General features: G+C 38.3%; 2 protein-coding genes across 4 annotated transcripts in view; one reads left to right on the top strand and one right to left on the bottom strand.

Moving 5' to 3' along the window:
* Positions 1–3,457: 3,457 nt before the first annotated feature.
* Positions 3,458–6,482, bottom strand: LOC124870809 (heat shock 70 kDa protein 12A-like). 2 transcript variants are annotated; one of them, XM_047369615.1, is made up of 4 exons: positions 6,049–6,473; positions 5,715–5,939; positions 5,450–5,621; positions 3,458–5,164 (listed from the first exon to the last, which is right to left on the bottom strand). In XM_047369615.1, the coding sequence occupies exons 1-4, from the start codon at positions 6,328–6,330 to the stop codon at positions 4,137–4,139; spliced, it is 1,707 nt and encodes a 568-aa protein (XP_047225571.1). In that variant the 5' UTR covers positions 6,331–6,473; the 3' UTR covers positions 3,458–4,136. The 2 variants fall into 2 exon arrangements, with proteins under 2 accessions (XP_047225571.1, XP_047225572.1); XM_047369616.1 differs by lacking the exon at positions 3,458–5,164 and having other exon boundaries at positions 5,487–5,617; positions 6,049–6,482.
* Positions 6,363–16,341, top strand: part of LOC124870810 — a 34,940-nt gene continuing 24,961 nt past the window's right edge. For both annotated transcript variants that reach the window (XM_047369618.1, XM_047369619.1), the window contains exons 1-3: positions 6,363–6,538; positions 10,712–10,756; positions 11,021–11,068. In XM_047369618.1, the coding sequence (XP_047225574.1) occupies positions 6,495–6,538; positions 10,712–10,756; positions 11,021–11,068 (137 nt within the window). In that variant the 5' untranslated portion in view covers positions 6,363–6,494. The remainder of the gene's footprint in view (positions 6,539–10,711; positions 10,757–11,020; positions 11,069–16,341) is intronic.

Below are 16,341 nucleotides of genomic sequence, written 5' to 3' on the forward strand. Positions count from 1 at the left end.
AAAAGGAGATATAGGCTATGAAACTACTTAGATGCATAAAGTTAAATGCACAAAATCTTGTTTTCAGATGCAATACTATCATCAGGATCCCAGAATATAAAATTTTCTCAAAGAACCAGTTCAAGTACAGTAACCATGTTTCCAAAGAGGTGGACATTACCCTTATGAACAATAAACTTTATGATCTGATCACCCAAGGACAGCTCATAAATGTTCTGATGTATTTACTGGAAGAATGTAACAGATGGTCATGCTAGACCATAAAAACACGACTTTATCAGTAGATAAATATTCACTAAACTTTGCTCCTCTTTATACATAAGATCTGCTGGGAATCTGATGATATCACTATGATAAATAGATTCCGATAAGAAAATATGGCCTCAGATTTAAAGAAGGTGACATTGACTTTGGCTGCTATAAACTCGGGTGGATCTCCAGTGCAACATTCCGGTCAAAGCAGAATTAACATCAACCTTTTGGTTCTCTAGACACCATTATTAAGAGATGCAGTTTTATTTTAATGCACATACCTTAGCCGTGCATCATCTGCATTTCTGATGCTTCCGTATTTACACACATGTCTCTACTGATTTATCAGTATTTAGTGTGTTGTCTAGGTTTGGTTTTCTGTTGCTTCAATCTTGTGCTGCTGGTGTCCTTTTATGGATACCAACATTTAGAAAAACAAATGCATGTCCTTATAATGATCTTCAGCGTATCACACTGCTGGTATACAAGTGTTAGGCTAACAGTGGTGTACTGTTGCAATAAATAAAGTTCAATGCTCAGACATTTGTGATAACTTTTCTTTAGCTGGTTTTGTGCCATTTTCAACTATTCTATCAACTTTCTATTGATACAGGTAAAGTGACCCTAGATCAGCCAATAGAAAATTGACCTACATTTCCTGACAAAAAAACAGTACAAATTTTATAAATTCAATCAGTAAAAATTATTTGCATAGTCATTGTGCGTACCACTGCTGGAGACTGGTCAATCAAGAAAACGTCTAGACTGATAACTAGTAAACCTTTCATAATCCAGAGAGTCCAGGTAGGTCGGGTGATCTTTTCAGTGCATGGATACACAACATTCAGGATCTTCCTGTTGCAATTTAATAAAGGCAACCCATTCACTTATTCGGATGGTGACTTCAATGCATTCATTCATATTTTAAGTGTATAGAGTTCTAAAAGTCTAAATCTATATATTTGTTGTTTTAAAGTTTAAGTTAACGTCATCAAGATACTAAAACGTCAAACTCAGTACTAAGAAAAACACTCAATAACACCATTTTCTCTTTGAGATTTTTTTTGCGGTACTAGTGAACCCTTTTTTTCCAGTATTTTCTGAAAGTAGGCAGACAGAAAATGGGAGTGGAAAGAGGGGGAAGACATTTCTCTGTTTGCCTTGCCAAACGTTTGCCTTTGTCTTGTCTACTTCTACTAAAATCTTTGGCTGTTCTAGCTACTGTGACTAACTTTACTGAATAAAGAACAAGCACATTTTAACCTAAAATGCAGCAGACAGACGTATGGTTTGAGTTTCACTAAACTGAGTATTCTTTTTTACACAATCTTTATTGTTTTAATGTTACTTTTATCTCCTCAGACTTCTATGACATGGAGGTTAAGGTAATATACAGTAAAAAGTATATATTGTCAATGGAGGTAGTTTACCCTGTTCTATCATACCTACATTATCTAATGTAATAAATGGGTTTTTATAATTCATGTTAACAAAAAAATGGTATTGATAAGTGTTTCTTCTGCCTGAGTTTATCTTCTAAAGTTTTTTTTATTTGCAATAATTACTTTCTTTTAGTATTTCAAACAAAGTAATTTGAACATAGCTTTATATTATGGTCTGTCTTATTACATAATTTTAAATAGTAAAACAGTACTTACTCAGTACTTGAGTATCCTTTTTACCAAATACCTTTTTACTCTGAGTGTTGCCCTGCGATGGACTGGCGACCTGTCCAGGGTGAACCCCACCTCTCGCCCATAGACTGCTGGAGACAGACATCAGCTTCCCCACGACCCACTATGGAAGAAGCAGTATAGAAAATGACTGACTGACTGACTTTTTTACTCTTTCTTGAGTAATTTCTTGGACGGCTACTTTTTACTTTTACTCGTGTAGAAACATGTTGAAGTAGTCCTACTTTTACTTTAGTACAATTTTTTGATTCTCTACCCACCTCTGGAGAGCTCCAACACCAAGCTGCTAAGACCAATGCTTGGTAGTATTTGGATATGCCCCTGACACCTTTCTTAATGGGCAACTGTAGAGTAGGAGAAAGTCAAGCTAAAACTGGTTATGAAAATAAAAAATAAAGCAAAACAAAAATCTATGCTCTTTCTAAAGAAATTATCTTTCTTAAGACGTTTTTTAGTAATGTTTTTAGTAATTCGCTACAGTTCTATTTTTTAAATCATTCCTCACTGGAAAAGGAACAATTCAAATAATCAAGAAAAAAAACTCCAATATATAATTTTCATGTCCACGATGGTGTATATAAAATAAATATGTATGATTCTGATGGAACTTTTAGAAACAGTCCAAATAAGTTTGTTTTTTTTCTGTAGGAAAACTGCATTTTTGTTGCTGTAACAAAGTAGGAGTTTCAGTTTATGAGTACTTTCAAATTTCCAAATGTATGCATTATGTTCTGCTGGGAATCGTCTGACCTTTGTTCAGATAATACATTATTTGCATTATTCCAAATACATTTCAATCCTGTAAAGACTCACAATAAGAACACAAAGATGCCGATTAGAGAAGTTAAGTAGCAAATGTTTATTTCTTTGGGGCTCGGACCCTGGAGGAAGACATGAATGCTATGAATGACATGAGTTTGAATGAACGATTTAGGATTAGGATTAGAGATGTCTTCCCCCCCTGGGATCTGATACTGGTGATGGAGTGAAGGCCTGAGGAAATAAGGGAGTTGGAAGGAGCTAGGAAGCCAGATGGTGGCAATGGGGTGGAGGAGGGTTGAAGCTTGGCGGGAGAGCAGGGAGATCCGTGGCTGGAGGTCCTTAAAAGCGAAGCCTTGAAGGGTGATTGGCTGAGGAAGAATGCAGACTTGACGCTGATTGGTTGGAGCGGAGATGCATGATGGAGTCATAATACAGAGCCGGTGGTGGAGGTGAGTCTTCCAGATTGAATTATCGTCAAAACTCCATTATTTATAAACACTAAATATTGTACTTCTCTGGAATATGAGTTCAGTCTGCATTACTTTGGTAAACTAGCCAGGCTAAAAACAGGGTTCCTGTGCACAGAGCTCCAAAGCCTTATATAATAAAGACATGACTAAAACTAGACACCCAACCACTCAGTCAAAATAAACTCAAGAAATGTCACAGTTTAAAATTTAAAAATACAAACTATGACACCTTTTAATGAAAACCAAATTTAATAAGGGAAAAATGCAACAGACAAATTCTTAAAATGTTACTGAACACTTTACTATCAACAATTCAGTAATACAACAAAACATAAAATGTACTCAGTACAGCAATTTAAGTAAAATAGATTTTTTGAAGAAAAATAAATAAATATCCGTGAATGAAGTCATAAAATATTTTGTGCTCTTTTGCTACATGTCAGGATTTATCCTTATAACATCATAGGCGTATTTCTTTTGTTTCTTGTTTTCTTTTTCTGTCCAAAATTACATTGGTGCACTATACAATAAACAAAGTCTGCCTTGCCGCTGTTGGTTTAGATTCTTCAGTGACCAGCAGTAACATTTGGTTTTGAAAATTGTCTATTAAAACTTTAATTTTATAAAATCAATGTGTATGGTTTAGTCTCCATGTAAAAAAGAAAAATTAACAATTACATTACAAATTGAGCCCTATTAGAAAATGTTCCTCATGTGAGACTGATTTACAGTTGTCCCAACAACCATCTGTATTGTGCCATATACAATGAAAGATCAGAAAATAACATTTACATGCAACTGTTAAAATATATCATATAAAGGTACTCCACAGTATTAGCACCCTGCAATATTCTGTTTTTAACCATGTTTATTAGATTTAAAACTAAGTCTATCATGGTAGCATTCCTTCTTGTTTCTGTTTGATAATGTCAGAAAAGATGTAGCTGAAGAATTTATATTATTTCCTCATGAAGTTTATCTTAATCGTTTGTGTTGAGCCTGTCTCTTTATCAGTGCCTTTTGCTGTCATTTCTGTGAAACCAAACTTTATTTCAAGTCTAATTTCACGATTCAAACCAAGTGTAGTGTCAGGAGAGTCAACAACAAATGAGCCAATTTCCTCCATATTTGGTTCATCGATATACATTACATGTTTTCCTTTAGTGCGATGAAATGAAAAGGTTATTTTTGTCTGGTCTGCTTTTACAGGATATAAGATGTGCTTTCTGGTTTCATTCCAACAAACATCCTCGTCAACATCCACAAGTTTCATGAATATGTCACTACACCACTCACCATCTTTGTTAGTGTATTTTTTCTCTGCCTTGTGTTGAAACTTGTCAAATCTTTCAGAGATACAAACTCCATAAGTGAAGGCACTTTTTCTAGATGCCACCACTCCCTTGTTTCTTCCAAACTCTACAGCTCCCTTCACGATAGCTTCTTGTGGCCTGTATGGACACAGAACTTTACAGTCATTCATAAACTGATCAGTAATATGTCTACGTAGAATCTGGCTACCAGCGTACCCCCCCACTAACAGAATGTACTTAATTTTAAATTGTTGATCTAATATTTCTCTGAGACTCTCAGTAATACCCTGCAGACTCTCATCAAAGAGAGACCTCAGTTTCTCTTTAGAGATTCTGATAGATCCACTTTCCCAGGATGCCCCTTGCACTTTTTTAAAGTACCTCTCTATCTTTTTTTTTTTCTCAGCCAGTTTCCCTAGGTTAAATGGGCAGGCGATTTCTATGTCATCATCATTTTTTTTGAAAGCTGTAAAATCATACATTAATTTCTGAAGCTCATTTGGGAAATGTTTTTCGTAATCATCCCAGACTCCACCCCCGAAGATTTCTCTGAGGAACTGTTTGAATTTTCTGTCCACAGTTTGTCCTCCCAGATCATTTCCAGAGGCCTTGCACAGCTCCTTCAGGGCTCCTCCTTCTAGGACTTCATGAACAGTGATGTCAATGGTTCCTCCTGCAAAAAAAAAGAGAGCAAATGCTTTATTGTGAATGAAAATAAAGAATTACTGTGCCTTAAATATTATAAAAACTAAAACAGAATTCATCATTTTTTAGTAGTCAATGACCGAAAAAGGTCTTACATTTCATTTTTAATACATTTAGTAACAAGTTTCCATTTCAAACTTCTAACTTAACTGTAGTGCTTCTGGGTTTCAATAGCCTCTTTCAAACAGTTTTTTAAGATTTTCTCTTCATATGATAGGCATTAAATGGTAACATTTCCAATAAAGCATTGTACCTCCACAATCAACCACAATGTACTGAGTTCCTGGCGACTGGTCAAGTTTTTCATCCCCTCGGTTTTCTGCTATAAAACCCTCTGATGGAAGTTTCTTACACCACACTGAAGCCGCTTCTGGTTCCAGTGCAATGACCAATTTATCTTCCTTACCTTTGGTCACAATACCTGCCTTACAGCAAACAAAAGAATGCATTTTTACAAATTAGAAGAACAACAAAAACGTTTTGCAGCAAATGTTGTAAGTCAGAGAATTGGCAGCTACCTGAGTTGCAGCTTCTCTCATGAACTGTTTAGCAGAATTATCCCAGATGGCAGGAACAGTCAGCACCCAGGTGAAATCAGAGGCAGTGAACCTTTTCCCATGAGTGTGTTGTGCAATTGTTGTCAGAGCATCTTCCTTCAGGAATTTTAGAGCTTCTGTAAAAACCTGCAGGGCTTTCATTTCTTTTCCATTTGCAGCTTTAATCTTCATATCCAGGTTGATTTTCTGAAGATTTTGAATCATCAAATTAGTAAATTCTTAGTATTACTTGTTATGCGATTAAAAAAAACATGAATGCATGTCAGTTAAATGTATATGAAAATGTTCTACTCACTCGTTTATACAGGGACATCTTGAAACATTCAAAGAATAACTTATCTTTGGCTTCTGTTCCCATTTTTGACACATAAGCTTCTTTAGCTTCATATCCAAAACTGATAAACTGTTTTTGTTTATCAAAAAGGATGCAGGTGGGAGTCTTCGGTGTTTCGCTTCCACATTCATTACTCCATGGCTTCACAGCAGGCTCCAGTTCTTTATTTCTGGATGTTATATTGAAGGCATATCCACTAAATGAAGTACCAAAGTCTATAGCTATGATGAAAGAGTCTCCCATTGTCGAAACAACTCCTGCTGGTTGAGTGTGATGCAGGATCTAGGGTTAGAGTTAATGTAGAAGTAGGATGTACCTACTGAAAGTCTTAACCCCTCCTCTTCAGTCAAAGGATATCTTTATTGTATCAACTATCACTCTGACATATTCACTCTGGACAAGCAAGAATGAACCACAAGAAAGAAAAGAAAAAGGGCAAAGACAATTTCAGGTAAACACAACTTCTAATATTTGTATGGTTAAAAAAATAACTATGAATCATTATTTCACAACTATTTTAACTAGATTATGTATAAACTGTTAAATATATTAATTGTATATGTTACAGAGGGGCAATTTATTCTGAAAGATTTGAAATAATTTGATCTTAAATGCAAAGTATTACATTACCTGATACATTTTTGAATGTTTTTAATCCTAAATAAAAAGAGGAGATATAAACTAAACCCCAAAATATGCAGGGAGATATAAATTTTAAACTCTTCTCTTCCTACCAAGAAGTTTGTTTCTAATAGGAAATAAGACAGGCATCCTTCAAAAGAAAAAACAACATGCTAAGGGTATCATATTTTTTGCAGAAAAAATCTTTCTTGGTTTTTATTACCATTTTAACAAATAATAATGCTGAAATTTAAACCCTTATCAAAAATTTATGTTAAAGCCTTATTGACATTACAGCAATTAAATGTTGTTGTCACTGAAAAGCTTTTTGTGCATTTCCAATGGTATTTGTGAAGCTTCGTCCTTTAAAATGAGGTTGGAAGGACATTATGTTATGGTTTGCGAGATATAGGACCCCAGAATGCAGACGAGCAGGCAGCGTGATGGTAAGTGCAAAGGTTTAATAACAAAAAAACTCACTCACAGCAGGAGGCAGGCACAAAACAACAAACGGGCAGGCGAGACAGGCATGGCATGAGCAAAAAACAAGACATGATCTTAGAAAAATGTTTCCGTGATGACTAACTGAACAGGTATGTATATATGGAGTGAAACCAGGTGGAGCAAGGACACAGATTAACTTGGAGCAGGTGAACCGAATAAACTTAATTAACAGAACAAAACGTGGCTGGAGCAAAACAGAGACTCTTGAACACAAACTAGAAAAACATGAAGCAAAAGCATAACCAGATCCGAAAAGCAAACTAGACAAAACATGAACAAGACGACAAAACAAAAGCATGACCAGGAAAATAAACAGAAACATGATTCAAAATTGAAGAAGAATAATAATAAACAAAAGAACGAGTCAAAACCTTAACTGTGAAAAACATAAGAAAAAACCAGAAACCAAAAACCAAACAACCCCAAATCATAACACATTAGTGTAATCAATCATGTGAAGACTCTGGCTGTGCCATTCCGAAATGTTAATTAGTTCCAGTCAGAAGAAACATGTTGGTGAACTTAAAAGATCTGTTACGGTTAGATATAAATGTACAAGTATATGCTCCAATTTTTCTGTGCCAAAGAAATCTGATCCCTGCAGTACAACAAATTAAATAAGTCTGCTCATTTTTCTAGTCCTTAAACTAGCAAACAAAAATCAGAATCACTTCTTCTTGGTGTGATCTCTTCAGTTGGACAGTTTACAGCCGTGGTCAGGAAAGGGTAAAATGAACCGGATCTCAATCATCTTTTTAAGTGTTGTAACAGTGTTTGCATCTCTCTAACTCACAATAAACGTCATACAACACGGTAAAAAATGTTTCAGGCCATTGCAGGTGGAGGCGCTCAGACCTGTAACAAATCTGTAACATAGCAGTAGCAGAGAAATACGACCACATATAGGTGTCTGTTGCTCCTCAGCACTTGTAGAAACCACATCCCAAAGACTAGATCTAGTTTTTAACTCTTTAATTTGCCTTTTAATCAGTATATAACTGACCAACAAAGTACAAATAAAAATGAAACACTGTAGTTTGAACTTGTACTCCCCTGCACCAATGGAGGGTTTACAGGTGCACGTAAAGCATTATATTTCTGTTATTTATATCCTGCATTTTCTTTCTGTTTTTGGGCCACTGGGGGGGACTAACGATGTGGTGGCTGGCTTTGGGAGTGGCAAGGGTGGGAGGTTTGATACTAGTGATGTGACTTTAGGCTCTTTGAAGGGACCCACATCTGCGGGATCCTCTTCTGGATCCGTTCACTTTAAAAGAGCCATTCAAAGAGTCTCAAAGTGTCGTGGTGTGACATTTTGGTCTTTGTGGTCTTGTGTTTTCAACTTTTTATTTAGTTTGGGTTTTTGTAGTCATGTTTGTTTATTTCCCTTTGCTCCCTGATAGTTTGTTTCCCTCTACCGCCTCCTAGTGTTTGTTGGTTTCCTCTACCATGTTACATTTTGCCATGAGTACCTGCAGTGTTTATGTAAGTTTTTGGATCTTGACTCTGGTTCGTTCCTGCAGTGTTTTTGTTATGTTTTTGACCTCTGAAAATAAACTAAAGAATTATTAAGATGCCGCTGCCAAGCTCTTGTCTGCGATTTGGTCCACCTCAAAACCACCGTTTGACACAAAGAACTCTATATGCTCATACCAACCCCTCTTTTTTGTTTCGATATTTAATCACCTAAATATTAAATGCAGTTTTAAATTAAACTGCAAAAGTAGAAAATTCAGTGCGTGCAGAGGATTAGACGCAAGCAAAGTAGTACAAAACAAAGAATGGCTCTCAGTAGTTGAGACTTGAGTCTCATGGTTCAAGATAAAGAGCTGTTCAAAGGAATCAGTTCATTTGTGAACGTCATATCACTAGCAGATTCTCCATATTTCTCAAATGATATGCCATTCAGGAAACTATTATATATATATTGTCATTGTCATAAATAAAAGCCTGGATATACAGAATGAACTTTGAACATATTGAATGATTAATGCTTGCATTGAACGTTTTAACACTGAGTGAGACAGCTGTTGTACTCACCTCTTGATTGGGATCTTTTACTGACAATTTTCATTTAAAAAATAAACTTTTATAGTGCTTAGTAGTCTCACACTTGAAAATGGCACAGTAGTAGAATAAGTTCCACAATAGCACAAACATTTGGATAAAGTAAAAAAGAATGAATACACTGAATACATTTTCTGAATACATTTTAACCAAATAAGAATTTAATTTTTGAAAGGCTAGAGAAATGTGTGTGTGAATAAGCTAGATTGAGATATTTTGACATAGGCTTGCGCTTTTGTGGGAATTCACTCTGCTTAGTACATGAGATTTTTAAAGAAAAATATTTTTTGAAATATAAGCAACAAGTATATTTTATGTCATAAATTTCTTATCTATCTATTTCCTAAACGTATGGTGCTGTCAGCATAGGAATAAAGAAATGAATGATTTTACAGCTCTAATCAGGGCACGTTTTGAGTGCTTTTTTAAGATGAGACAGTGTCTCAAACATTCCTACATTCTCGATGCACTGCGATTTGCATTTGCAGAGCTGATTCTATGCTTTATCTATTTACATAATAGTTCAACTACTGTGTATATGAATGTTTTATATTTGCTGTTATACGCTTGTATGTAAGAATTAATTTACACACGCAGTTATAAGTAAAGTGTGGAGTGGACTGTATTACAAAAACACACAAACCACCACCCAAAACACGAAAATAGTTTGGCCACTGACAGAACGTCTGACTTTGAGTTCACTGAGCCGCTCCAGTAAAGTATAAAGTGATCGGTCTCTGTTCTCTACTCTAATGACACTAACAGATGTCTGTTACAGACCTGTTAAGTAACTCTGTTAGTAGTCCAAAAACATTTGGAGGCTGGTACATGTTAATGACTGCGGTAATTCGTACTTCTAGATTGACGTCACTACCCCAGGTGCGTCCTCACCACTGCACCTGCAGGACTTGTGACTGGAAGTGAGCGGCCGTGAACTGAATCAATATACTGCTGTAGGCCCTGTTAAAACAAGGTTCAGCCCATTGCATTTAGAGCTCAATCTAAACATGGTAACAAGCAGTAGCCTAAAATTTGAACAATTTGGACCGCAGCAGGTATGGAAAGCCAAAAGTCCCAAAACTGATATTTTTACATTGGACAATTTTAATACAAATGGAGATATGTGTGTCAGATAAATCAATCTATCTTCATCATAAATTAATAAATGTGGAAATTACCTTTTTTTTAATTATTATTAGCAATGATTTTATAAGTGATATACTTTATGGTCATGTGCTTCAGCACATCATGAGTTTATCATATAAATACATACAGACACACACATTCTATATATGATCTTATATATATACATACATACATACACATATACATACATACATACACATATACATACATATAGAAGGTTCACTGGGTTTGTCAATCAATATGGTATTGTGATTAACTGCAACTATTTTAAATGTGTTTTTTTAAGTGTTGAAGAGTTTAACAGCATCAGCCGCTGTTTTCAGGAGACAAGGTAATCCTTTTGTTTATTATTTATTTTATAATAAGTATGTAATATCTCAATTACAATGTGACTTTTTTAAGATTATAGATGACCTTATAAAGTGTGAAATAACAGCACTTTAGAATTAAAATACACTTTGAAAGTTCAGTGGTTAACTCAGAAATATCCCAAGTTATTTACAGCTTTATTTTGGCCAATATTTGTATATTTAATATCTTAAAACATTTCAAAGACAGCATGAGGTTTAATACATGTATAAATTCTACTCTACAGGTCTGCCTTAATAAAGGGAGATAAAACACTGGAATCACTCTCAAAAAGGTAAATACAAGAATCAGATTTGTTTTGAGGAAGATAAGCTTAAATTCTTGATGAAAATACTTTTTGTTATTTTAGTCTGCCAGTCACTGTTTAACATATTTTTTTAAATGAAAATGTCAGCATGGTCATCCAAATTAGACAATTGTCTCTAACACTATAACATTTAAAGAAGTTCTATCTTTTAAAAGTATTTATTTCTTTACAGTCATTGTGTGGTTTGATACAACTTACACTAGTCTATCAATTAGGAGTATAAATAACATTCTGCTTTACAGGTCTGTATAATAGGCAAATGTGTTATTTGTATCTGGCAAGCAGTACTTATTCCTCTCACTTTGTCACCAACAGTGCTAAATATCATGTTACCATTTTTATTGTAGCCACTGGCCATTGGAACAAAAATTCAGTCAAAATACTGCATGATGAACTTACCTAAATCAAATTGAAGCTCACTAGAAAACCTACAGTACACCAACAACCAGCTACTTACATTTAACAATACAGTAAACACACTAAAACATGCACAATAACACTAACTGTGCAGGTCGTCTTTAAGCTGTTTGCAGCATATTTCTTCTACAAAGCTTCTACACATTTTACATTTACCAAACATCTAAAACTGAAAAAGTCTGATTTACAATCGTTACAATCATTCAGGATCTTAATGAAGTAAATACACAGAATCAGGGAAAAAATGCTTGGTGTGGTGATTTCAATTCACATAGTGCATTATGGGGAAGTCTAAATACAGATGCAAATGGATTGGATCATTGAAGAGTTTCTTGTTTTAAATTCACTGGTTTGTATTAATGATGGTAGAGGCACTAGATATGATTGTAATAGAAATTTGGAGAGTGTTTTAGATTTAATGTTGGTGTCAAATAGAATAGCTGGAATTACATCATGGGAGGTGTTAAATGATTCTCCTATGGGTAATGATCACTTTCCTATTATTACATTAGATGTTACTCAGGTAGTTAAAGAAGAAAAAATACAGATACCAAGATGGAGACTAAATACAGCTAATTGGGAGTTATTTAAATATTTAGTTAACAGTGTGATAAACTGAATGAAAGATGTTTTATTGATGTGGAGGTATGTAACTCAGAGATGGTATCGATTATTATTAATGCAGCTGAAGCTTAATTCCTAAGTCAAGAGGAAATAAGAAATCTAATCCTTGGTGGAATGAGGAATGTAGTAATGCTATAAGGAAAAGAAATAAAGCTTTTAAGCTGATAAGAAGGAATCATACTTTTGAGGCATTAATTTATTAGGAAATTAGGAAGACTATTAGAACTGCGAAGAAGACATATTGGATTGTAATTCTATTGGAAGAGAAACCAAGTTATCTGATGTATGGAGAGTTATCAAGAAAATGAAAGGTGTTAGAAAGAGTTTTTCTTTACCCATTTTAGAATATATTGGAAAAATAGTTGTTAATAATAACGAAAAAGCAGTTATTAGTAGAAACTTTAGATAAAGGATGATAAAGAGAAAACTTTGGCTAAGAATCCACGAGTTACGGTAAAGAAAAAGATTTCACACCAAGATTTAGATTTGCCCTTTACTCACTATGAGCTGAAAAAAGCTATATCTGATGCTAAAATGGGGTCTGTTATATATTGTTAAAACATTTAAGTGATATATCTCTTAATGCTATTTTGAAACCTTTTAATTTGGTTTGGGAGAGTGGGATTATTCCTGCAGCATGGGACCAGTCAATTATAATTCCTGTGTTGAAGCCTGGTAAAAATGCAACAAACCCTCGTCGTCGTCTTCCGCTTCATCCGGGACCAGGTCGCGGAGGCAGCAGACTCAGCAGAGACGCCCAGACGTCCCTCTCACCAGACACCTCCTCCAGCTCCTCCGAGGGGAGCCCAAGGCGTTCCCAGGCCCCGGTGGGACATGACTGGAAAACCTCCCGAGGAAGGCGTCCAGGAGGCATTCGGTATAGATGCTGTTATAGATTTTCTTATCAAAGTGGGAGACAAATTAACTCATTAAACAAGAGAAAGACCGGACTTTATCTTATAAAAGTTTTATTCAAAGGCTTTTCAGCATTTGAAGACTCTGTCACCGAGCAAGTCAGATGAACAGAGCAACGAACACAAAGTACAAATCATATTTATAGCAGAATGAGGGGGTTGTCTCAACTTCAAAGAGTTTAGTTTTATGGTCCCTAGACCCTCCCCGGGTCAAAGGTAACAAAGTCATTTATGAGAACACCCATCTGCTCTTCCTTGGGACATAACCCTTCAGGGAATGTTTAACTATAAACCTCCTGATAATGAATTTAGAGGTCATCTCCTCTTAAGTACTAAACACTAATAAAACACAGAGGTCAAAAGAAAGAGGTAGATGGAAGGTCACCTCTGAGTGATAAAACACAGAATCAAATGAGAGAGAAGGAAGGATCAGAGCATTTTAAAATAATTTTTCATTACAATGCCCGAGCCATCTCAACTGGGTCCTCTCGATGTGGAGGAACAGCGGCTCTACTCCGAGCCCATCCCGGATGGCCGAGCTCCTCACCCTATCTCTAAAGGAGTGCCCGGCCACCCTACGAAGGAAGCTCATTTCAGCTGCTTGTATCCGGGATCTCGTTCTTTCGGTCATGACCCAAAGTTCATGGCCATAGGTGAGGGTAGGAACATAGACCGACCGGTAAACCCTCGAGTACCCTGTAGAGGGTATAGAGCTGGTCCAGTGTTCCACGGCCGGGACGAAAATCACACTGCTCCTCCTGAAGCCGAGGTTCGACTATCGGCCGGACTTTCCTCTCCAATACCCTAGCATAGGTATTACCAGGGAGGCTGAGGAGTGTGATCTCCTTGTATTTGGAACACACCACCCCAGTCTGCCAGTCCAGAGGCACTGTCTCCGACCGCCACGCAATGTTGAAGAGGCGTGTCAACCATGACAGCCCCACAACATCCATAGACTTGAGGTGCCTCATCCACCCCCGAAGCCTTGCCACTGCGGAGCTTTTTAACCACCTCAGTGACTTCAGCCTGGGTGGTGAAAGAGTCTACCCCCGAGTCCCCAACCTCTGTTTCCACCAGGGAATGCGTGATGCCAGGATTGAGGAGATCCTCGAAGTACTCCTTCCACCGCCTGATAATGTCCCCAGTCGAGGTCAGCAGCTCCCCACCCCCACTGTAAACAGTGTTGGCGAAGCACTGCTTCCCCCTCCTGAGGCGCCGGACGGTTTGCCAGAATCGCTTCGAGGCCAACCGGTAGTCATTCTCTATGGCCTCACCGAACTCCTCCCAGGCCCGAGTTTTTGCCTCTGCCACCGCCTGGGCCGCGGCACGCTTGGCCTCACGGTACCTGTCAGCCGCCTCAGGGGTCCCACAAGCCAAGCACAGCCGATAGGACTCCTTCTTCAGTTTGACAGCGTCCCTTACTGCCGGTGTCCACCACCGGGTTCGGGGATTGCCGCCGCGACAGGCACCGCAGACCTTACGGCCGCAGCTACGGGCGGCAGCATCGACAATAGATGCGGAGAACATGGTCCACTTGGACTCTGTGTCTCCAACATCCCTCGGAATCTGGTCAAAGCTCTCCCGGAGGTGAGAGTTGAATACATCCCTGGCCAAGGGCTCCGCCAGACATTCCCAGCAGACCCTCACTATGCGCTTGGGCCTGCCAAGTCTGTCCGGCTTTCTCCTCCTCCAGCGGATCCAACTCACCAACAGGTGGTGATCAGTGGAAGGCTCAGCCCCTCTCTTCACCCGAGTGCCCAAAAGATGCGGCCGAAGGTCTGATGATAAGACAACAAAGTCGATCATTGACCTCCTGCCTAGGGTGTCCTGGTGCCAAGTGCACTGATGGACACCCTTATGTTTGAACATGGTGTTCATTATGGACAATCCGTGACTAGCACAGAAGTCCAATAACAAAACACTACTTGGATTCAGATCGGGAAGGCCATTTTTCCTGATCACGTTGACGTCCCCCAGCAGAATAATGGAGTCCCCGGGAGGGGCACTATCCAGCACCCCTGAAAGGGATGCCAAGAAGGCTGGGTACTCCGCACTACCACTCGGCCCGTTGGCCAAAATGACAGTCAGAGACCTGTCCCCAACCCGAAGGCGCAGGGATGCGACCCTCTCATCCACTAAACCCCAACACGAGACGGTTGAGCTGGGGGGCAACAAGCAAACCCACCCCAGCCCGCCGCCTCTCCCCGTAGGCCACTCCAGAGTAGAAGAGAGTCCAGCCCCTCTCGAGGAGATGGTTCCAGAGCCCATGCAGTGCGTGGAGGCGAGCCCGACTATTTCTAGTCAATATCTCTCGACCTCCCACACAAGCTCAGGCACCTTCCCCCCCCAGTGAGGTAACATTCCACGTCCCTAGAGCCAGCCTAAGCATCCAGGGATCGGGCCGCCGAGGTCTCCACCTTTGTCTGCCACCCAATCCTCCACCGGTCCCTCACGGTTCCCCCTGCAGGTGGTGGGCCCACTGGGGTATGGTCTCGCGTCTCTCGTTCAGGCTTGGTCCGGCTGGGTCCCGCAAGGAGCAACCCAGCCACCAGGCGCTCTCCGACGAGTCCCGACCCCAGGCCTGGCTCCAGGGTAGGACCCCGGCTCCGCCCTACCGGGCGATGTCACATACCTCGATTTAGTAGACGTCATGAGGGGTTCTTGAACCGCTCTTTGTTTGCAACAAACCCTTCAAATTATAGACTTATAGCTCTTACGTCTCAATTAGGGAAAACAATGGAGAGATTGTAATAAATAGACTGTCATGTTTCCTGGAAAGTAAAAACTTATTTTGGCCTTTTCAAAGTGGTTTTCGAAAAGGGAGAAATACGATGGATGCAATATTGTGCTTGGAATCAGAAGTAAGGAAAGCTCAAACAAAAAAAGAAATGGTGGTAGCTGTGTATTTTGATATAGAAAAGGCCTATGATATGTCATGGAAAGAGGGATTATTAATTTAACTAGGAAAACTTGGTATTGGAGGTAATATTTATAACTGGTGTTGGAGGTATGATTTTTGATTGATTAATCTTGATCAATGATTATGATTAAAATCATAATTTGACAAAATCAACTTCTTAACCAAAATCCTCCTTTATGACTCGAGACCAGAGATGTTTCTGGTGTTGTAATTGTGGCTCAACGCCTTTGACAATTACAACTGTTAAATACTCCGTAATAATGAATAACTATCGCCGGAGATGTCACTGTTTAATCGGCCGTTTCTGCCGAAACGTGTGGAACTTTTAACCTTATCTTGACTGACGAATCACGTTTGCACACAAT

The sequence above is a fragment of the Girardinichthys multiradiatus genome, chromosome 7 (assembly GCF_021462225.1).
Source record: "Girardinichthys multiradiatus isolate DD_20200921_A chromosome 7, DD_fGirMul_XY1, whole genome shotgun sequence".
NCBI lineage: Eukaryota > Metazoa > Chordata > Actinopteri > Cyprinodontiformes > Goodeidae > Girardinichthys > Girardinichthys multiradiatus.